General features: G+C 46.7%; 2 protein-coding genes across 6 annotated transcripts; one reads left to right on the top strand and one right to left on the bottom strand.

The window, feature by feature from the left end:
• Window positions 1-216: 216 nt before the first annotated feature.
• On the bottom strand, window positions 217-7,692 carry DCPH1 (damage control phosphatase 1). 5 transcript variants are annotated; one of them, XM_075275066.1, is made up of 6 exons: window positions 7,660-7,692; window positions 5,969-6,031; window positions 4,167-4,272; window positions 3,087-3,328; window positions 2,296-2,461; window positions 217-1,580 (listed from the first exon to the last, which is right to left on the bottom strand). In XM_075275066.1, the coding sequence occupies exons 2-6, from the start codon at window positions 6,004-6,006 to the stop codon at window positions 816-818; spliced, it is 1,317 nt and encodes a 438-aa protein (XP_075131167.1). In that variant the 5' UTR covers window positions 6,007-6,031; window positions 7,660-7,692; the 3' UTR covers window positions 217-815. The 5 variants fall into 5 exon arrangements, with proteins under 5 accessions (XP_075131167.1, XP_075131165.1, XP_075131168.1 ...); XM_075275064.1 differs by having other exon boundaries at window positions 7,621-7,683; XM_075275067.1 differs by lacking the exon at window positions 7,660-7,692 and adding an exon at window positions 7,640-7,658.
• Window positions 7,693-7,963: 271 nt separating this feature from the next.
• RMND1 (required for meiotic nuclear division 1 homolog) lies at window positions 7,964-19,559 on the top strand. Its single transcript, XM_075276450.1, has 12 exons — window positions 7,964-7,985; window positions 9,990-10,482; window positions 10,838-10,946; window positions 11,111-11,186; window positions 13,040-13,079; window positions 14,259-14,359; window positions 14,446-14,552; window positions 15,022-15,086; window positions 16,613-16,689; window positions 17,968-18,088; window positions 18,737-18,853; window positions 19,074-19,559. Exons 2-12 carry the CDS (start codon window positions 10,006-10,008, stop codon window positions 19,104-19,106), a joined length of 1,323 nt encoding a protein of 440 aa, XP_075132551.1. The 5' UTR covers window positions 7,964-7,985; window positions 9,990-10,005; the 3' UTR covers window positions 19,107-19,559.
• Window positions 19,560-22,625: the final 3,066 nt, after the last annotated feature.

Here is a 22,625-nt window from a genome sequence, read left to right as displayed (position 1 = left end):
CCCGACTATACATGATCACGTGGCTCATACATGGCTGCATTCACACTACCATGATACATCCATGTTAGGGCTACAAATCTGGTTCTAGCCAGGGTCTAATGGCCCAGTGATGTTACCATCGCACCCCCTGGCTTAATTAAAGGTGAAGTCTCAATTCACTAATAGAAATAAACCATTAATGGCGTCATAGAAATAAGTGAGACAACGTGCACAACGTGATAGGCAAAAATATATATTTTCAGGTTATGCTGAAGTCTTTAGAGCAGAAGAATGGATGAGACGGTAGAATATACAGCTTGTAATATAGATCGCACAGGCCTAGTGAATAACACCATGTTCATGCAGTGTGTGTTCTCCATAGGAAGAGGGCAGATCGGACATGCTGAAATCCAACATGTCTGACCCTTCTGTGTCGAGGGACCTTACATGTATGGTCACCTTCCATCAATGTATAGGAGGTTAGAAAACATCATGTCAACATTCACTATGTCAATAGATATTCATGTATAGGTACAAAAATATTCCTGTGAAATCTCCTAAAGTGCGAGCTATGCCTTCTAGTAAAAAAAAAAAAAATGGAAGAATGGGACCAAGAAGATGACGTCATCGATGTAGAACCAAAACTGGTTGTTATTTCAGAATATTTTTCTATCATTTGACCACCCCTTTAACACCCAGTGCTTCATCCCTTTAAGAGCAGATGCCAGACTTCCATTTGTCTAGATGACGGCCAAGGCTGCTGTAAACTGGAGCTGGGGCCTTAGTAGATGAATGCGGCGCGGCGCGTGAAGAGACCCTAGAAAAGAAAGTCCGCCTCAGACTACAGGACTGAACTGGATGACGCCGTATTTGCCGGATATCATCCAGTCTGCCTCAGCCGCTGCGAGCCGCTCTCCGACACCCGCTTGCAACCCGACCTGCACGTCGGCCTTCAGGGTTCTGATGCTACACAATGGCGCTGGATGGAAGGACCTGAGCGCCTGAGAGAAGGGCACGCTGAAGTCCCACCGCCGGTCCCCGGTCAGTTTCCTGTAGTTCAAGTCTCCCTTAAAGAAGACTAAATCCGATTTTTGCAGCTCGGTGTACAAATCTGGCGCCACTTCGGCCATGGTGCAGTACTCATGGGGCAGGGTCCAGAAGAGATGTTCGTGATAGACCCAGCGCCCCTTCTTCAGGTTCTCCTTCCAGGTTTGGCCGCACTTTGACATCCACTTGTTGTTGACGGCCAAACATTTCTGAATTGTCCAGTCGAAGTCGTGTTTTGTGGTGTCGGAGACGTACCATGGCATGACCTTCCCGTGGAAATGGACCTCTGTGGCCAGATTTAGGGACAACATGGCGTCTGCCAGGACGAAATCGGTGACCAACTCGAAGCCGGCGTTATCTAGGACAATGTCCACTCTGGTCCTGGACTCTGTGTGCCCGTCTCTGTTCCTAGACAGGATTTTCCAGACAGACTCCATATCATCCACCAGTATAAGAGCTCGGAAGTCTTCAAGGGAGGACAGGATGCTGGTTTTCTGGGAGTTGTCCTGACCCCCAGATATTGAAAGGTCACACTTGTTTCCCCATAGAGACACCTACAAGTGAGAAACATGGAATATTACACTCTGTGAATACCTGTATTATTGATTAGAAAGACATGTGAGGTGTCATATAGAGCGCCACAACTGTTGTGTTGGTTGTGAGAGGTATTGCAGCTCAACACCATTCACTTCAATAAAACTGTATGGAAATAGCAGACAACATCAACGTCTTATAGATGCGGGTCCTGTCGGGGGTGCAGGACCCAGAGGTGGGACGCACACCTTTAAAGGGGTATTCCAGTTAGGCCAAATGGTATGGAGAGAATTTCCTGATCAGTGGGGTCAGCCCGCTGGGACCCCCAGGATGATGAGAAATTGGAGGGACAGCACGCGCCATCCTGTTCACTTCAATGGGGCTGCTGGAGATAGCCGAAACACAGCATTGAAGTGAACAGAGCGGGGCATGCTCTACGTCAGGGGTAGGGAACATACGGCTCTCCAGCTGTTGCAAAACTACAACTCCCAGCATGCATACTGGCTCTGCTGTTCTGGGAACTCCCATGGAAGTGAATGGAGCATGCTGGGAGTTGTAGTTTCACAGCAGCTGGAGAGCCAAAGGTTCCCTACCCCTGCTCTACGTCCTGCTGCTCCCTGCACCCCAGTTCTCATGAAAGGGGAGGGGGGGGGTTATTTGCTCCAACTGGAATACCCCTTTAAGACGTTTGATAAAAGCTGTGTCTTAAACGGCCGAAATGATAACCGTACCCACCTGCAGCAGTCTGTGGATCTCCTCCCGCACCTCATTGTTACTCAGACCATTCATTTTCCCTTTAAGCTCCTGCAGATGGCCGCACAGAGACAACATGGCTGGCTGGGACTGAAAGAAACTTTCATATTTTGCTTCCCTGAAGACGTCATATTCAGATATTGGAGGGCTGTGACAGAACATAAGGTGTCTTAGTTACTTTCTCCAGTCTTGGCCGCTTTCATAACATAGGTAGGATCGGTGTCTAGTCTGAAGAAGTCAAAAAACACCACCAGCAGTGCGCAGGCCTGAACGTAGCCCCATCCAAACATCTCCTAGCCGTGTAGGGTGTCCTGTTCTGGCATGTGGTGCTCAACCCCTACTGATCCGGCCACTACCCAGGGGAGAGGCGATAACTGCTTCTCGCTTGCACATCCCTTTAAAGGGGTATTTCTCTGGAGCACTGCTTTTCAGCGAAGCCAAGGCTTCACTGTGCAAGTGCCAGATGTCAGGCGCATGCGCACTGAAGCCGAGGTGTACTGTGCCAGCGCAGGGAGTATAGGGGTACGGTGTTATTTTTATCGTGGGCAAGGATGACTTTATGGACTGGGGGTTGTGTCCCAAATCGCCCTGACAGATATATTTTAAATGGGACTGAGCTGCTGCTGACATCGTTGGCACAGGGAGCAGCTGATCGGCGTGGTTGATGTTGGACCCCACAATCACAAACCCCTTACCTCTATAGTGATCATTGTCACCCAGCTTTCTGCAGATTCGCAGTCTCTAGTCTAGTCCCGGACATCACGAGTTCTCACCTCAGTAACAAACCCTCCTGAATCCTGCGATACAAGTAACACTCCACATAGAGCCAAGGGGATCGGAACCAGCTCGGCTCTTCTCCGTCGCTCAGTAGAGTCTTCTGGTAGTCCAGGTACTGGTTCCAGATCTGCGTGTCCGGCTGTCCGTCGATCAGCGGCAGGATGGGCTTATTCGTCTGCATTTCGTTCCGTAGTTTGGAAAAGAAAGACAAAGCCTTCTTCTCCGCCTCGATGCCTTCCTGAAACAAAGCAGGTGTAACAAGTTTAAAGGGGTCCTCCACTCACCATACACCCTAATACATAACTCTGAGGTAATAGAGGAAGGCTCATCTCTTGGTGAGAGTGCTTGTAGGGAGAGTCTATGGAGGACCTGTCCTATCCTGATTTGGATGGACACTGTGTAATACTTAAGTTTCACCAGTGGAGGCGCTACAGGGAAACCGACCGATTACTGTCAGCTTTTCATACAGATTACAGCTGGGAGACAATTTATGAACAAGGGGACCTTCTATCAAGAAAACCCCTTTAAGGGAAAAGATATTTAATTATGTAAGAATAGGGGGCAAATACTTTTTCTCAGCCCTCCTATAGTATTTGCATATCCTCCATTTCAAGGCCTTGGCCAGGACTAGGAGACAGTGACTAATCCACCACCGGTCACATGACCCTGCTGTCGCTCAGTCCCATTCAAATGAGCTGCAATACCACGTGCAGCCACTATACAATGCACGGCACTGTGAAGAGGCCGCAGCTATCAATATCGTAGCCCTAGAACGCCCCTTTAAATTTAATTTTAGGCATGGGGAAGTCTTCCTTCAGCTGCCACAGACATTGCAAGGTGATAGGAGAGAGGAATCCCTCCTGGCAACGTCCATTCCTCCAATATTACAGGCCAAGAGGGAAGTCAAGGGCAGCACCGGCCGCGGCTTATTATAGATGCACACAGCTCGACGGCCAAGCTGCAGACTTGGGGGGGAGGGGGGGGCTCACTGTATAGGTTATAGGTCATGACGAGCCCTATGGGCTCTCGGGCCCCCGGGTGGTTTCCTAGTTTGTCTTCCCTAATGCGGCCCTCACCTCGCCATGAGCTTCCAGGAACGTATTCTTATTGCGGTGAACAGTGTCTATCGCTTTTGTTAGGATCTGGGGCAGCCGGTCTTTCACGGTGAAGTAAGCAAAGGACCTGAAAATACAAAAAAAATAAAATAAAAAAATTATATAGAGTATATTACACTGACCGTATACACCGGCTAGGAACATATATTCATGACTTTGCACTGGTTTTTGATGTCGCCTGTGATAATATATTATACTGTACTATACCAATGGCAAATGTTCAGTTCACCTTTGGCTACCTCTGTAAGTTTAGGATAGGTCACCAATATCAGATCACTGGGGGTCCAGCACCCAGGACCACCACTGATCAGCTGGTTATAGATACCAGAGTGTATGGTTGACCACCGCGACCTCTTCACTGAATCCCAACCATAGTGCCGTCCATTGTGTAGTGGCCGTGCTTGGTATTGCATCTCAGCCCCATTCACTTGGATGGGACTGAGGTGCCAAGCTGATCACATGACAAATGAAAATGACATCACTGGTTTGTGAAGTGGAAAACGAAACTCATCTGAACAGCTGATCTGTGAGAGTCCCAGGGGTCAGACTCCATTGATCACCTATCCTATGGACCTAGGTGACACTGCCCCCCCCCCCAGCTGATCTGTGAGGGTCCTACTGATAGGTCATCAATATTTAACTCCCACAAACCTTTAATAAACCATCTACCATTAAATATCATATTCATTGTACAGAACCTAAAAAATGAACACGTCTAGCTCATGTTACGATGTACTAACATAGCATGGCGCCACCTGGTGTTAAAAATGTATAGCAATATGGACGTCCACCTAATGAGCTCAGTGCTGGTGGACACACATGCTCAGACAATCTCTCCATAGCCAAGCCTGTATAACAATCACTGGAGAGAAGCCAATAGACAGTGTCCTACCCCGCTTGTCAGGGAAGGAGCAGCAGGTGGCAGTATAGGGGGAACACTCCTTCAGCAGAAAGGACTACATTTACAGCTGCCAGAGGGGAAAGGAGACTGATTCAGCCCAAAGCTTACCCCAGCTGCCAGAGGGGAAATTCCAAAGCCCACCCCAGCTGTCAGATGGGAAAGGAGACTGATTCAGCCCAAAGCCCACCCCAGCTGCCAGAGGGGAAAGGAGACTGATTCAGCCCAAAGCCCACCCTAGCTGCCAGAGGGGAAAGGAGACTGATTCAGCCTAAAACCCACCCCAGCTGCCAGAGGGGAAAGGAGACTGATTCAGCCCAAAGCCCACCCCAGCTGCCAGAGGGGAAAGGAGACTGATTCAGCCCAAAGCCCACCCTAGCTGCCAGAGGGGAAAGGAGACTGATTCAGCCCAAAGCCCACCCCATCTGCACCAAAGGGTCCTTTTTGACTGGAGAGAAGCTACTCAGAGCCTTCTATGTTTTTGGAGGACCCAGGATGTTCATACATGACACACCAAGACCACTGATTTCAAAAGCAACTGTGTAATGCTTCATCTTTCCTGGCGCTGCAGGGAAATTGCACACTTTCAGCCAAGCTCACCAGTGGATCAGAGCTGATCGCTGAGGGCTCCATCAGGGCACCCAGCCATCAGCTTAAAAGAGTTGCAGCCAGTCACTCAGGGGGGCAGATACTTTTCCACCCAGGGAATAAAAGCAGCAGATATTGAGTAACAGGGTTCCTCTGGACCAGGAAGATGAAGCTCTAAGTTTTGCAACTTCCCCAAAACTCATGACAAGGAAATACATGGCCTGATATCACACAGATTGCTCAAGTTGTATGCGGGATGACTGGAGTAGGCACACACCCTTCATACTTGGCAGACAGCGGGCAGGGAGTCTCCATCTTGTTGATTCACGGGGTGTAAAGACTGCAAGAAAGAACATGAAGTTACACATTATTACACAGCGGCCCCTGCAAGAGAAAGCATGAGATGATACGGACAGAGCAGAGGAGACGCTTCCATCTAGTTATAAGGGTTTATCTGGTTCTGGGAAAGCTGTGTGACAACCAATATGGCTGCTACCGCAGTTCTGACAGTGGTCGTCAAGCAACTTTTCAAGAGTTCTGAACAGCAGATCTATGTGACATGTTAATATTGGATGGAATAATCTATCAGTACAGTATACAGTATAGGTGTGGTGCCCCTATATATAGTCCCTGCAGGAGAAATCCTCCATATGTTGTGCTATAGAGTGCCCCCATATACAGTATTAGCCAGAGAGGACATATGTGCTCTGTGCCAGGCCAAGCACTCCTATACAGTGTCAGGCACAGTGCTGCATGTACAGAGCTCTCAGAGAGTTCCCCCAAATAATGAGTTAGCAGAGCACCCCCATATACAGAGACAGCACTGCACCCCCATATACAGAGTTAGCAAAAAGTTCTCCCATATATACAGAGCCAGCAGAGTGTATGTAGATATACAGTATCACAGGAGAATACCCCCTATTAAGAGCCAGCGGAGTGTCCAGCACACAGAGCGCTAACCTAGAGTGCCTCCATATACAGTCTCTACCCTAGAGTGTCCCCATATATAGCTCCTAGTTGCTGTACTTGTGTGTCCAGGCACTGTGCAACCAAAAGCATAAAGTACAGCCACACTAAGTACAGGCCTATAATATACAAAAAGACACATATATACAGGCACAAGCAGAGACATATATAGGCACTAGCAGAGCAGACATATAGACATATATATAGGCACTAGCAGAGCAGACACATATGTATAGGCACTAGCAGAGCAGAGACATATATACACACACTAGCAAAACAGACACATATATACAGGCACTAGCAGAGCAGACATATATATATATATATATATATACATACAGGCACTAGCAGAGCAGACATATATATATATATATATATATACACATACATACAGGCACTAGCAGAGCAGACATATATATATACATACAGGCACTGGCAGAGCAGACATATATATACATACAGGCACTGGCAGAGCAGACATATATATACAGGCACTGGCAGAGCAGATATATATATACAGGCACTGGCAGAGCAGACATATATATACAGGCACTGGCAGAGCAGACATATATATACAGGCACTGGCAGAGCAGATATATATACAGGCACTGGCAGAGCAAAGACATATATACATATATATACAGGCACTAGCAGAGCAGACACATATGTATAGACACTAGCAGAGCAGAGACATATATACAGGCACTGGCAGAGCAGACACATATGTATAGACACTAGCAAAGCAGACACATATATACAGGCACGAGCAGTGCAGAGACATATATACAGGCACTAGCAGAGCAGAGCCATATACACATACAGGCACTAGCAGAGTATATACAGGTACTAGTAGAGCAGACACATATATACAGGCACTGACAGAGCAGACATATATATACAGGCACTAGCAGACACATATACAGTATATACAGACACTCGCAGAGCAGAGCCATATACACATACAGGCACTAGCAGAGCATACAGACAGCGCGGCTCTCATACATCTCCTCCCGTCTCCGCAGACACTAGACAGCAGGTTGCCGGAGTTCACACTTATCTCTCTCCCATACTCGGCACATTCGCCATTTTCACTATAGTTTGTGTTTTTTCCATTGGATTGTTCAGCAAAAAAAATCACATAAAAGTCCTAAATTTTCTACAATAATTTTAATACTTTTCATTTTAAGATCAAAATTTAATTTTATCGAATCTGCTGCGACCAATAACAAGATTCGTCCGGCAGAGGGAAGAGTCTATAGAACATGAAGGAACGGTAAGGGGCGGGGCTAGTGAGAGCCAAGCAGTGGGCGGGGTTTGCCTTCGTGCAGGTAAGTGCAGTGTCTTGCGGTGTGAAGGTCGCAGGTTCGAGTCCCCGAGTGCTGTGCGGAGTGATGGATGTAATATTGGGCTCTATATGGGGTGTACATGATGTCAAGGGTGAATATATGGTGAAATCTCATTGGGCTGTAGCACATGACAGCACAAGGTCATTTAGCATTGAAATGATCAGCTATGATGACATGCCCTTCAAGAGTTAAAATTGGAAATGAGTCATTAGATAAAAATTGAACAAGGTTATTTAAAGGGAACTTGTCAGGTCATGTCTGGACCCTAACCATATTAACCAGAATGCCCCTTGTGGTTCTGCAGGGAAACAAGTCTTAGGGCTTATTCACACTTCTGTGTTTTTTGCAGACCATGGACAGCATATAGATCCATTAAAGGGAGTGTGTCATCAGAACCCAGTATGTTACCCCAAAGCCCCGATAGATTAGGGCAGTGATTCTCAAACTTTTCAAGCAAATTAACCCCTAGTGAGCAAAAGTCCCAACAAGGTACCCCCAAAATAAGGCTATGTTCACATTTGAAGGGAGACTCCATCACAATTTTTGCCTTAAAATTGGTGGACAAAAAAATACTGCACAAGACGGACCCCATTATAGTCAATGGAATACATCTGACCCCGCACGTTACCGCTATTTTAGTGTTCCGCCTCTTCTTTGTTCTAGTCCTGTAACGGACCAATACACCGGAGAGGCGACGCTAGTGTGAACCTAGCATAAGGCTTCTGTCAACTGTTATATAACACCCCTAGTTCCCCTATATGTATTATAATGACAACCCAGTTGGCAAAATGGTCCCCTCAGTGTCCCCACATGTCATATAATGGACTCACAGTGCCTAAATGTGTAATATATTGGCCCCCACTAGAGATGAGCGAACACTATTCGAAACGGCCGTTTCGAATAGCACGCACCCATAGGAATGAATGGAAGCGGCCTCCATGCAGACTTTGCCGGCGGCCAGCCGCTTAACCCCCTGCATGCCTGCTGCGTCCATTCATTCCTATGGGTGTGTGCTATTCAAAACGGCTCATCTCTAGTCCCCACATGTCATATAATGGACCCACAGTGCCCCCACTTGTAATATAATGGCCCCAACATGTAATATAATGGGCCCACAGTGCCCCACCTTGTAATATAATGGCCCCACATGTCATATAATGAACCACAGTGCCCCAACTTGTAATATAATGGGCCCACAGTGCTCCACCTTGTAATATAATGCCCCCACATGTCATATAATCGGCCCACAGTACCCCAACTTGTAATATAATGGCCACAACATGTAATATAATGAGCCCACAGCGCCCCACTTTGTAATATAATGGCCCCCACATGTCATATAATGGGCCCACAGTGCCCCACCTTATAATATAATGGCCCCTACATGTCATATAATGTACACACAGTGCCCCACCTTGTAATATTATGGCCCTCACATGTCATATAATGGGCCCACAGTGCCCATACGTATAATATAATGCCCCCCACATGCAATATATTGGACCCACAGTGTAATTGTAGCAAACTCTCAGCTGTGAGACTTAGAAGTCTAAATGGGTTTTTAGCCTTTTGATGTTAACAAAAATGATCCCGTTCACTGACATCTAGCAGAGATGAGTAATCTAACAAAAAGAAAAAAAAATGGATCCCAATGGGGTAACCCCAGGATCTGTTGTCGTCCATTTTTCTGGATAGGACAATGCAGATGTGATCGTAACGTTGAAGGGTTATTCCGGTTGTAATTTATCACTTATCTGCGGGGTCCAGCACCTGGCTGCCGACCTTCCCCTCGGTGGTTTCAGCACCCCCCATATAGTTGTATGGAATGGTCACCCTTACTACTATAGAAGAGATGGGTGTCCCCTGCCTAGTACTCATGGTGGTCCCAGTAGTTGGATATCATTGTATTGTATGTTCCATAGCCTGTCAATAGATAATACATGTGTCTAGAAGGACACAGAGTATCCGGTTATTTTTTTCTTCCAGCTCAGTGACATCTACCATGAGCGGACTACTATGGAAGACGCCGTATCTTGTAAGACAGATATGCCGGACTACAAAGCCACAAAACATGGACTTTCAGAGCAGACTCTTTACCGGATTTACAAGTACAAGGCCCAGTGTTCTACCTGCCATACATGTACCTATAAAACACCCGCAGTGGGATGTCACACGTGTGTCTCCACTCAGGAAGATGTTCCCATGCTGTAGATGCTGGAGCCACCATCATGTCCCCTGGAAGACACTGTCCACAAGTAGTAATGTCACCTGGAAGACACTGTCCTTAAGTAGTAATGTCACCTGGAAGACTCTGTCCACAAGTAGTAATGTCACCTGGAAGACACTGTCCACAAGTAGATTATACTCCGAATTGGCATCCACACCGACCATCCCAGGACCAGTCACCAAGAGACCTCTGAAGTCCTCCAGAACCAAGCAGCCATCTAGATCCAATCTGCCTTTCCTGTCAAAGACTAAGGTGATGTGGCACATTGTAGTCCTAGTCCTTCAGTCTATGGGGTTGACTCAATGCCATCCATGAATGATTGTTGGGCAGAGCCAGCCCTAGAAGCAGGGGCATTATTGGTGGTGCAGAGGTAGCAGGCGTTACCCCCAAAGGCCCACATAAAATATACCAAAATGCATCACTGTATGGTGACTACCGGTAGTACACTGTGTGACCATACATAATATGGGGGCACCGCGCCAGGCAAAAGTCATGGGATATAATCCTATAACAGCATCCATGTTTTTCTAGAACATAGACTTCATGCTGTACGTGTAGTATTGCAGTTGTGACTCCCTTCGTTCATTCTTATGTTTGCACCTTACAGGATCTGATGCAGTGCACTGCCTTTGCAACAGCGGATGAATTTCACCTGGGCACCCTGTGCCATGATTTGGCATCACAAGGGTACAATGAGCTGCCAAGTTTACCTCGGGGTGAGTCCTTAAGCTTATTGTATGTATGTCACATTGCCCATTGTCTTAAAGGGGATGTCTTCTTTTATCTTCTTCTTCACCAGAAAGAGCGCCACTCTTGTGCATGGACAGTGTATGGTATTGCACCACACTGTAATAATTGTATTACCATTCCCCTTTTACAGATGCCTCCAATGTGCTACTAGTCGGAGTGGAGAACGTCTCTAAGGAGCAGGACTCCGGGGTGATATTTTTCTTCAGGTCAGTGATTTGTTTGTATACATCATTGATAGTAACAGGTTTTCCTCTACTTGTTAGATTGTCAAAAAACTCTCAGAATTAAAGGGGTCATTCAGTTTAGAAAACCCATTGTCATACACCCTATTAGGTAGGGGGGTCCTTTGTCCAGATTCCTGATTTAAAATGGCTGCAAAGAGTGTCTCTCGCTCTGGAGGACCCGACCTGTCCGGCATTACACAGACAACCCTCTGATTTGAATGGGCACATTGTAATGCTCTATTTACCTTGTGGTGGCGCTGCTGAGAAATTGAACAGTTACTGACAGGTTTGCCCACAGCGCAGCTTCTTCTTCTCTTCTGGTCTTCTGCCTGACATCAGGGACCTCTCTGGCCCGGGATTTGGCCTCAGAAGTCACATGGGTCACACAGCATCATGGCGCATGCGTCTATGCATCTCGACACTGGGTGATCCGCTAAGCCCCAATCACAGATGAACAGTCCCTGACGTCAGAAGAAAATAGGGAGCTGCGCCGGAGTCCAGGAGGGGTGAGTATCATATTTTTATGTTTGATCACCTCCCCAGGCCTCCGGTTATTATACTATGGGGCCTGAAGAGAACCCACAGAGTAACAGCAGTTTTGGTTCGGATGACAACATGTCAACGGAGGTTTCAGATTCTGCTTAAAATCAGTGGAGAGAAAAGTCCTGCAAGGAGGAAGCCCGGCAGTCCCCATTATAGTCTATGGGGTCCACGGGTAACCGCTTTTTAGCAGACAGGGTCTCCATCTTTCGGATCCTGCACAATGGAGACCCGAACGCTAGTGTGAATCTGGCGTCACCGGAAACTAATTGCTGCCTTTATGGTGACGTATTAAGTGACATTGCCTTTAACTCCATTCATCCTGGAAGGATCCATGAAAAGTGGGAGCAAGGAAGGACCTGAAATACCGTATATACTCGAGTATAAGCCGACCCGAATATAAGCCGAGGCCCCTAATTATACCACAAAAAACTGGGAAAACTTATTGACTCGAGTATAAGCCGAGGGGGGGAAATGCAGCAGCTGCTGGAAAATTTCAAAAATTAAAATGGTCGGAGTTTTTGGGTGCAGTAGATGCTGGGGAAGGGGAGGGGGTGTTTTGGTTGTCTGTCTGCCCCTTCCCTGAGCTTGAGGACTGGGTTTTTTTCCCCCCACTTGGAATTCAGCCTGGCTGAATATAGGGTATCTGCAATGCTCCTATTAACCCCTTCCTGACGGAACAGGAGCATTGCAGATCCCCTATATTCAGTAGACCGGGCAATGTCAGACACAGGGATACCTAATGTGTTTGTGTTTCACAGTCATTTTCTACTTTTATATGTATTCTAGGGAAAGGAGGGATTTACAACTTTTCCTTTATTTTTTTTACTATATTTTTTTAAAGCTTCTTTTTTTTTCTCACTATTTTATGGGAGATTCTATACATTACTATTGCGGCTGGTCACAGACACCCCCCCCCCCCCAAGAAAAAAAAAAAAAAAAATTCAGCTTATACTCGAGTATATAAATTTGGTACCACATTTAGGGTCAGATTAGATCTGGAGAATTTATCACAAATCTGGGATTATCTGATTTACACAAGCAGGTTACAACATCATCCACATAGCGGTCGGTCAAAGTCCTGTCAGTGACAGTCGGCCGGCACGTGTCTGACCAGGGCAGTGGGTCTAGGACTCTAGGTCAAAAAAATGAAAAAATGTTGCTTAACGTTTCATTCTGGATTTCACATTAAGACAATTTCTGAGACTAAGGTGCCATGTCTTGGAGATATTTTTAATGAGGTGCCATGTCTTGGAGATATTTGTATTTTCAATGTTACCCTTTTCTTCATACAGGGAGGGGGCGGTCGTGTTTTGGAACATTGAAGACAGGACTGTAAGTAAATTCAGTTTCTTTTCTTACATGGGTTTTCCTAGGAGGACAGACTCTATCCTTACACTATCCACAGGACAGGTGTCCAAACATCGGGTCCCTCGGTGATCAGCAGAATGGTGACCGAAACTCAGAGGTGGGGTGGGAGTAAAACAAACAAAGAAAAGTCATACTCGTCTCTCACTTGCAACATTGCTCAGACCAATCAGTGGCCTCAGGAATCGGCGGTAATATTATTGAGTGATGTCACCACTCCCTTAACCACGGAGGCCACTGATTAGTCTCAGCAGTCATGTGATCCTCTCCACTTGGGGACGGGACAGAATGGAGGCCAACAAAGCATTGGGGATGTATGTTTTTTGTTTTACCATCCACCTTGGCTACCCGTCAGTTTTCCCTAAATCCTGAACGACCCCTTTAAAGGGATTCTACCATTAAAATCAATTTTTTTTCTCACTAACACGTAGGAATAGCCTTCAGAAAGGCTATTCTTCTCCTACCTTTAGATGGCTTCTCCGCACCACCGTTTGGTAGAAATGCCGATTTTTGTCGGTATGCAAATGAGTTCTCTCATTTTAATGGTAGAATCCTATTAAAGGGATATTCTCTGGATTTATGAGAACAGTGAGTGCAAGCTCTGGGACCCCCATCAACCATGAGAATGAATAGGCTCCAGCACTAAGACTAAGTTCACATCTGTACTGTGCTCTCCATTCGGGTCCACGTAGAGCCGGACCGCTAAAATATTGGTTACCCACGAACAACGGCAGACCCCATAGACTATAATGGAGCCGGGTGTCCACCATTTTTATACTGGAACTGGCGGAGAGAAAAGTTCTCCGTGCAGGACTTTTCTCTCCGCCAATATTTGGCAGTTTCTGCGGCGGAGTCTCCAACGCAAAGATGTGAACTCGGCCTTATTCAGCACCACAACCCCTGGACAGCAACGCTCCTGGCCATGCAGCTACCCCAATCACCTCGATGTCCAGTGAAAGACTGTAAAGGGGCAATAGAACTGATTCGGGAGCTCTAGTCTGGACCCCATTGATCATAAGTGATGGTATAACCTACTGAGATGACTATAAGATAGGAATACCCCTTTAAACTTTATCAACCAGGACTATTGAACGGCTGATAAGGTTTTCCTAGCCTATATCTATTGTGATAATTTCTGTATTCCAGATGAAACACGTGATGCAGATTCTGGAGCGCCACGAAATTCAGCCGTACGAGGTGGCGCTGGTGCACTGGGAGAACGAAGAGATAAACTATAGCTTTGGAGAGTAGGTTCGGGTTGAGCTGGGTCGGACTGTCCAGGATATACACAGTAGTGTGATATAGGGATATAATGGGGTTTTGGTTTTCTCAGGGGTCACACAAGACTCGTGAAAGGCGAAATTGTGCTGGATCCCCAACTGGAGGCCGACGATCTCATTCTTCAGAAGTTTGCCTTCTCCAATGCTCTTTGCTTGTCTGGTAAGGTCCATCTTTGTCCAATGCACGTGCCCCCCCACCCCTCCATCATGGACCCCAACCATCCTTGTGTTACTTGCTCGGTCATCTTGCAATACCATATTTTACCTGCAGTGGCCGCTGTTCATAGCTTCCGCTATTAGGTTAGAGCACTTTTGATCGCACATCATGTCATCTACGGGTTTCGTGGACACTTAAAGTGAATGGAGGACAAAATCTGCAGATTGCATAAACATGAAACCACATTTTCTGAACATTAGATAGATGAAGGCTACATCTGTACGTTACATGACTATTTTAAAGGGTTTTCCGAGTCCACCTACAATTTATCCACTGGCAGGAGAAGGGTTAAAATAACAAACAGAGCACTACTCATTTTTTTATCATCCAGCATTGGCCGCTGTCATCACTTTAGCGCAGTTGCAGACTGTCTAGTGTAAGTTTAGTGAATCTGCCCCATTGTGTTTTGCAGTGAAGCTGGCCATGTGGGAGTCAGCCCTGGATACGTTTGTTGAGTCCATCCAGTCAATACCAGAGGTAAGTCATGTATCCACTAAGGAGGTCAGCCATGCACATTACATGACAGGTATCCCTGCTGACACCTCGGGAGGACATGGACTGAAAGTCCCCCTAAAGCCTCCTTATGAATGGATCTCCAGTGCACATGTGTGATTGGCGCTCCATTCACTTTTATGGGGCTGCGGACAGTGCAGGAGATAGAAGTGAATGGAGCGCGGGCACACAAGTGCACTGGTGCCCATACACAAGGAGGCTTTAGGGGGACTTTCAGTCTATATCCTACTGATCATTGGGGGGACTCGGTGTTCAGGACCCCAGTGATTGGACACAATCCTTATCCTGTGGATATTGTGATACCAGTGGCATAACTAGAAATGGCGGGGCCCCGTTGCGAACTTTTGACATGGCCCCTCCCCCGACCAACACAAAAAACCTCAACCAACTGACCCCCCCCCCTTGCTTTTCTGTGCACACTATTATGCTCCATAGTGGCCCCTGCACACAGTATTACGCACCATAGTGGCCCCTGCACACAGTATTATGCCACATAATGGCCCCTGCACACAGTATTATACCCCATAGTGGCCCCTGCACACAGTATTATACCCCATAGTGGCCCCTGCACACAGTATTATCCCCCATAGTGTCCCCTGCACACAGTATTATGCCCCATAGTGGCCCCTGCACACAGTATTATGCCCCATAGTGGTCCCTGCACACAGTATTATCGCCCATAGTGGCCCCTGCACACTGTATTATGCCCCATAGTGGCCCCTGCACACAGTATTATAGCCCATTGTGGACACCCATGAACAATTATTATACTCTGGGGTCTTTTCAGACCCCAGAGTATAATAATCGGAGACCCGGGGTGATAAAACCATAAAAAACACTTACTTACCTATCTCTGGCTCCACTGTACTCTCCACCGCTATCGGCCATCTTCAATGACATCCGGGACATCGTGTGATCGGGGGGCCTGCGTCGCGATACATATGGACGCAGGTCCCAGTCATGTGACGTCATGAAAGTAGGCCCGAAACCTGCATAGAGCCCGGAGAGGTAAGTAAGGGTGCATTCACACTACGGAACACCAGCGTGTATCACAGCCGTACACGCCGGCGTTACAGCAGGGCTGCCGAACACTTCCCATTCATTTCTATGGGAGCCGGCATATGAGCGCTCCCCATAGAAATGAATGGGCTGCTTCTTTCACTGCGAGCAGTCCCATTGAAGTGAATGGGAAGTGCCGGCGTGTACGGCTCGGCATGAGCAGAGCTTGCTGTATACGCAGTTTGTTATTTCTATGGGGAGCGCTTGTATGCCGGCTCCCATAGAAATGAATGGGAAGTGTTCGGCAGCCCTGCTGTAACGCCGGCGTGTACGGCTGTGATACACGCTGGCGTTACGTAGTGTGAATGCACCCTTACACTGTTTTTTATTCTCCCTTACCTCTCCTGGGCCTCCGATCGTTATACTCGGGGGGTCCGAAAAGTAAATATGTTTTATTTCTGCACATAAAATCTCTTCATTTCATATTTCAGATGCTGAAAGCCAGAAAAAAACTGAAACTGTCTCACGATGATGTTATGCAGAAAATCGGGGAACTCTTTGCCCTAAGGTAAAGGTATGGTGCCCCGACCAGCACAGACATTGGGCTGACAAAGAACTGGGACACCTTTGTTACTATTGTGCAAGAATAGTCAAGACTGGCATACTGTACACCAGTCTTGATAAATCCTCCCCACTGTATTTATTAGGAATTATCACCCCCATAGTCCTGCAGGCCCAAGTAGACATGAGGGGGCCAAGATGTCCTAAGTACTGCAGGGGAGGATGGGAGTAGTCGTGGTGGCAATGGATGTGCAGAGGCTCGAGTAGTTAGGGAGGGTTAGGTAGAATGGCGAAGGGGGAAGGTGAGCTCTGTGGTCATCTAGGTATAAAAAGGGGCCTAAAGGTGGAAAAATTAGGGGAGGAGCAGGATAGTGAACAGTAGATGGGGAGAGTGTCTTCAGGTTTATGAGGTAGGTAGTAGTACAGTATGGTACTTTAGTGTTGTGTACAGTATGGCGGCATTATCTATGTACATTTTATGGTTGTAGTATTTATTCACTATATAATGAGGGCACTGATTTGACTGCCTATCCAGTGTTGTGTACAGTATGGCGCCATTATCTATGTACACTTTATGGTCGTATTATTTGCTTTATTATGAGGGCACAGATTTGATTGCCTATCCAGTGTTGTGTACAGTATTGCGGCATTATCTATGTACACTTTATGGTTGTATTTATTCACTATATAATGAGGACACTGATTTGACTGCCTATCCAGTGTTGTGTACAGTATGGCGGCATTATCTATGTACAGTGTATGGTAGTAGTATTTATTCTCTATAGCATGAGGGCACAGATTTGGCTGCCTATCCAGTGTTGTGTACAGTATGGCGGCATTATCAATGTACACTGTATGATAGTAGTAGTTATTCACTTTATTATGAGGGCACATATTTGACTGCCTATCCAGTGTTGTGTATAGTATTGCAGCATTATCTATGTACACTTTATGGTAGTATTATTTGCTTTGTTATGAGGGCACTGATTTGACTGCCTATCCAGTGTTGTGTACAGTATGGCGCCATTATCTATGCATACTTTATGGTTGTATTATTCGCTTTATTATGAGGGCACAGGTTTGAATGCCTATCCGGTGTTGTGTACAGTATGGCGGCATTATCTATGTACACTTTATGGTAGTATTATTTGCTTTATAATGAGGGCATGGATTTGGCTGCCTTTCCAGTGTGCACACAGCTAGTTGTATATGTGCATGCTTCTGATTTTGTCCTACACCCCTGGCATGGCCGGTTTTGGTAACATCACTATTTTCTGTATCCCAGGCATCGAATAAACCTGAGCTCGGACCTTCTCATCACTCCTGATTTCTACTGGGACAGAGAAAATCTTGAGCACCTCTACGATAAAACCTGTCAGTTCCTCAGCATAAACCGCAGAGTCAAGGTGCAGTTTTAATTAACCCTTTGAAAAACTTTTATTCAGATGTAAGAAACAAATACACTGTAAAATTATTTTTCCAAGACTTACTGTATATATTGATGTTCTGTCCTTTATTATCTGTCATGAATATGCAATCGATGGGGGTCCGAAATCTGACAACCTCATCGATTATCTTACATCTGGCGCTGCAGAACTACAATTGTATGGAGCTATGTCTGTTGGAAATAAATAGCTCCATACACTGGTACTGCAGCTAAATGGGGAATGACTGCAGTAACTAGGCATAAGCAGGACTTTAAAGGGGTTGCCATCTAACAATCTCCCGAACCGAATCAGAGGTTTAAGGGGTGGTCCAAGACTAGACATTGATGCCTTATCTCTTGAATAGGAGCTGAGCAGTAGTACACAGTGTACAGAGCTGTCTTCTTCCAGCTTCAAACATTGAGCCGCCGGTCAGTGGAGGTGGCGAATATTATACCTGAAGCAACCTGAGATCTGCCCAGAGTTTTATGCATTCCCCATATATTGCAACTGACAGGCATGTAATAATCCAGGGGTTCCCAAGGGGTGACCTGGCAATGGCTCTGGGTAATACAGAAGACTTTACCTTTAACTATCTTCTCCGCTTTTTTTGTTATTATTATATTTTAGGTGATAAATGAAAAGCTGCAGCACTGTATAGAACTGACGGATCTGATGCGGAACCATTTAAGTGAGAAACGCGGCCTGCGACTGGAATGGATGATCGTTATACTCATCACTATAGAAGTAAGTAGCGTCCGAAAATTACAGGGACCATACGGATAAAGAGGCAGTCTCCATATTGGAGTAGACTTGGTACTTGCTACTCCTTACCTTTTTAATTGCACTATCTGAATACACTTCAATAATTCTGACTGGCATTGGTGTAAAAAGGTTGTCCGGGCCCAAATGAAATGTCCATGCTGATGACCTATCCGCTTACTCCTTGAATATTGCTGTTTTTCAGGTGCTGTTTGAGCTCGGAAGAGTCATTTTTTGATGGCTGAACACTTGAAGGGTTGTCCTATATTGCCACTGGAATAAGATGGCGGCCATATATTACACAGCTGCCCCAGAGGGAGAACTGATGCACCGCCTTATGGTATTGAACAGGGGCTGCCCCTTTAGCTCCCAGCAGAGCACTTTCATAAATATCTGACTACTGACGGTGATTTGTGGTATAGCTGAGGCTAGCTGTCATATCCTAAAAATACGGCACCAAATATATAATATACTACACATCCAACTCCACCTCTTGCACCATCAAAGTCACCCACAGGCCATGTCAGTGCGTTGCAACCCATTATTACGGAGTCAGGTTGACTGCATAATAGAGACAATGGGAAATTCAAAATTTACCTGACTACCCCTTTAAGAGGGACCATCAACTACCTCTCCCTAGAGAAGGTGCTGACTGACGCCTTATGGAGACCATAGTTTTTTGGGGTCCAGAAACTGAGGCACTGATGAGGTCTATCCATTCTGGTTCACAGAAGGGGTCCCAAATGCCCCCTACCCTTTTATGTCCATATTTTTTAATAGGGCCCATACACTTGGGTGAGCTGCTTGAGACACGCTCTTTAAAGGGATGGTTCAGTGTTGCTACCTATGAAGGAAGACCATCAGTGTTTCCATTCACTGCGGACATCATGGATCTGCACACAAGGTATATTACAAAGCTGCAGGATTTCTTTTTAATCATGAATAAAGTTTACTCAGACTCTGCAAATTTCTAAAAACCAAAAACAGATTTTTATATGAACGTTTTTTGTTAATGTGAAACCACGTGACCTGTGTATGAGATGGCAGAAGTGTGCAGAATTGCCTTTCATCGTGTTGTAATTTATTATCGCGCTTCGTGCTGTTATATGTTGTTCATCTGCAGACTATTCCATAGGACTGACAACTGAGATGTGCAATTTTTTCTGAATGTGACCTGGATTGGTTACGGTATGGATATTATGTGCTGGAATAAAGACCAATCTGTTTATATGATCGTGATGAACGCGCGAGTCTATTCTGTAATATTCGGCGGCTTTCTTAGACGTACTGCGTACCGTATCTCGTACAGTCTACATTCAGGCCTATCGAGACCTTGCGCTGAGGCCTAACCTAGATCCAGGGGTGAACCTAGGATTTCTGCTGCCTGAGGCGGACATCAGAAAGCCCCCCCCCCCCCGAGGAGGGGGCGGGGCCGAGCAGAGGGGGCGGGGCGGGCCGAGTGGTGTTAGCAGGCAGAGAGCAGGCAGGGAGAGGACCTGCTCTCTGCTAAGCGTGAGGGGCGGCTGCTGGAGCAGTGCTGCGTCCACAGGGCCGCTCCAATCCACCGCTTGTCCTGGACTGGCTTAGGTCAGCAAAAATGCCGCCATCCCCCCCGGGGCCCTGGCATAGCGCCGCCTGAAGCGGTCGCTTCAGGTCGCCTCATGGGAGGTGCGGCGCTGCCTAGAGCCTCTTAGAAACCTCACCTGTACATGAAGTTTTAGGAAATATCCTGTTTGGCTACTTAATGTGGCTATATTTTATCACCCATATTACAGTCGCAACAGAATCCTACGCTAATGGAAATTCGGTTCACTGGAACCTCAGTAGGATGTTACGGCCATAATACAGATCCTAAAAAGAGGCTACAGTCTGACCACCGGACTATGTCCTTCCTCGGCTTTCCCTGCTATTAGAGATGAGCGAGTAGTATTCGATCGCAGGAATGCGTGTAAGCGGCCGAACGCCAAGAGGTTATGCACATCGAAGATTCGGTGCGCTTAACCCCTTGGTGTTCGGCCGCTTACACGCATTCCTATGGCAGCGAGGTATTCGATCGAATACTACTTGCTCATCTCTACCTGCTATATTTTTCCTAGTGAATGGGCCGATATCAGCCAGTCAAGCTCTGGTTTCATGTGAGCCAATGTTTCTGCCGCCTTCTCCAGATAATGGTCAAGATGACAGTTCTCATGCACCAAACCCTACCACGAGAGCAAAAGATTAAAGCTGGCCATACACATTAGATTTTCATTGCCGATTGCTTACATTGCCAATTTTCGATATAAAAATAATGTGAAGCAGCAGCTGACGACAGATGTTAGCCTGCTAAAAGAAGAGGGGCCATGTTAGATGTTTCTGTCTGGCGGTTTGCTGAAAATATTAGTGTTTGGCAGGATTGACCCCTTTTGGCTGATCATCAGATGACTGCAGACTCAATGGAGGTGTCTGTTAAGGTGTCATGCACACGACTGTGTGCGGGACGTCGGCCGTGACTGAATGGCATGGGTGGCACCCGGATCATATCTGTGCACTGGCGGTGTTTCTGCGGCCCCATTCATTGTGGCTAGCGAGCTCAGCCTCAAAACTGTACGGGTATGGGACTTGTCCTGATTTTTGCAGCGTGGGCTGTCAGCTTGCACACTGCACCGTGGAAATCCCAGTCATGTGTATGGGCCCATACGAATGAATAGGTTGGTGTGCTACTGGGAAAAAACCTGGATAGCACACTGAACTAGCACACTGTCTTGTCAAGACTGGTGTTTCTTATGACAATCTTAGACCTCGTTCACACGGGGCACAGGATGGCGCATTTTGGTCCTGATTTTGACGTGCGAAGCCGCGTCAGAATAGGACCAAAATGCGCCTGCCGCGACTTCCGACAGTTGCGGCTTCCCGCTCTGGAGTAGGCCCAAATGAATGGGCCTAGTCCAGGTGGTGCTGTCGCGAGGCGGATGCCGGGGCTAAATCAGCTGCGGAATCCGCCTGAGGAAAGGGCAGCTTGCTTCTTTTTTTCTGTGAGCGGGAACATACTGCTCACAGAAAAAAATAAGCTAGCGGTCTACATAGACCTCTATTGTGAGGGGGCAGATTCTGAGGTGGATTCAGCGCCAAAATCCGCCCCATGTGGACGAGCCCTTAGGGCGTGCTCACACGTAGGAATTTGACTCTGATTTGGGGCGGATTCTGACCCCCCATTCTTTTCAACGGGAGGCAGAGACTGCAGCAGGACACTGAAAAAATAAGTGTCTTGCTCTTGCCGTGGATGCTGAGGCTGATATTTAGCCATGGAGTCAACAGCTCAAGACTTTCCTTTGATTAGAGGAATCCTCTTGATTTTCCACCTTGCGAAACGGCACCTTAAAGGGATTGTCACGTTTGTGATTTTGATGGCCTATTATTAGGACAAGTGGTCAATATTAAATCTGTGAGGGTACAACAGCCGGGATCCATGCCGAACAACTTCTCTAGGACCGCGGAGGTCTCAGTAATCCCGGGAGCCACGCTGATCACTCACCATACAAAGTTTAACAGCGGCTTTAGGTATCGCATTAAAGACTGTGGTACATTACTGGGAGCCAAGTTGTCCCAGAGCAGCTGATCAGTGAGGGCCCTGGCTATAGGAACTAATTTTGTTAGAAAGTGGATATCCCTTTAACTCAGTCTGCATTATTTACATAGAATTCCCTTAAAGGAGCGGTATATGATGAGAACTAAATATTTTCCAAAATGTGGACACTCATAAAGCGCTTCTCTGTCC

Source organism: Leptodactylus fuscus, chromosome 5 (assembly GCF_031893055.1).
Source record: "Leptodactylus fuscus isolate aLepFus1 chromosome 5, aLepFus1.hap2, whole genome shotgun sequence".
Classification (NCBI taxonomy): Eukaryota; Metazoa; Chordata; class Amphibia; order Anura; family Leptodactylidae; genus Leptodactylus; species Leptodactylus fuscus.
Note: the sequence above shows the minus strand (reverse complement) of the source record. Positions and strands in the feature narration are given on the sequence as shown.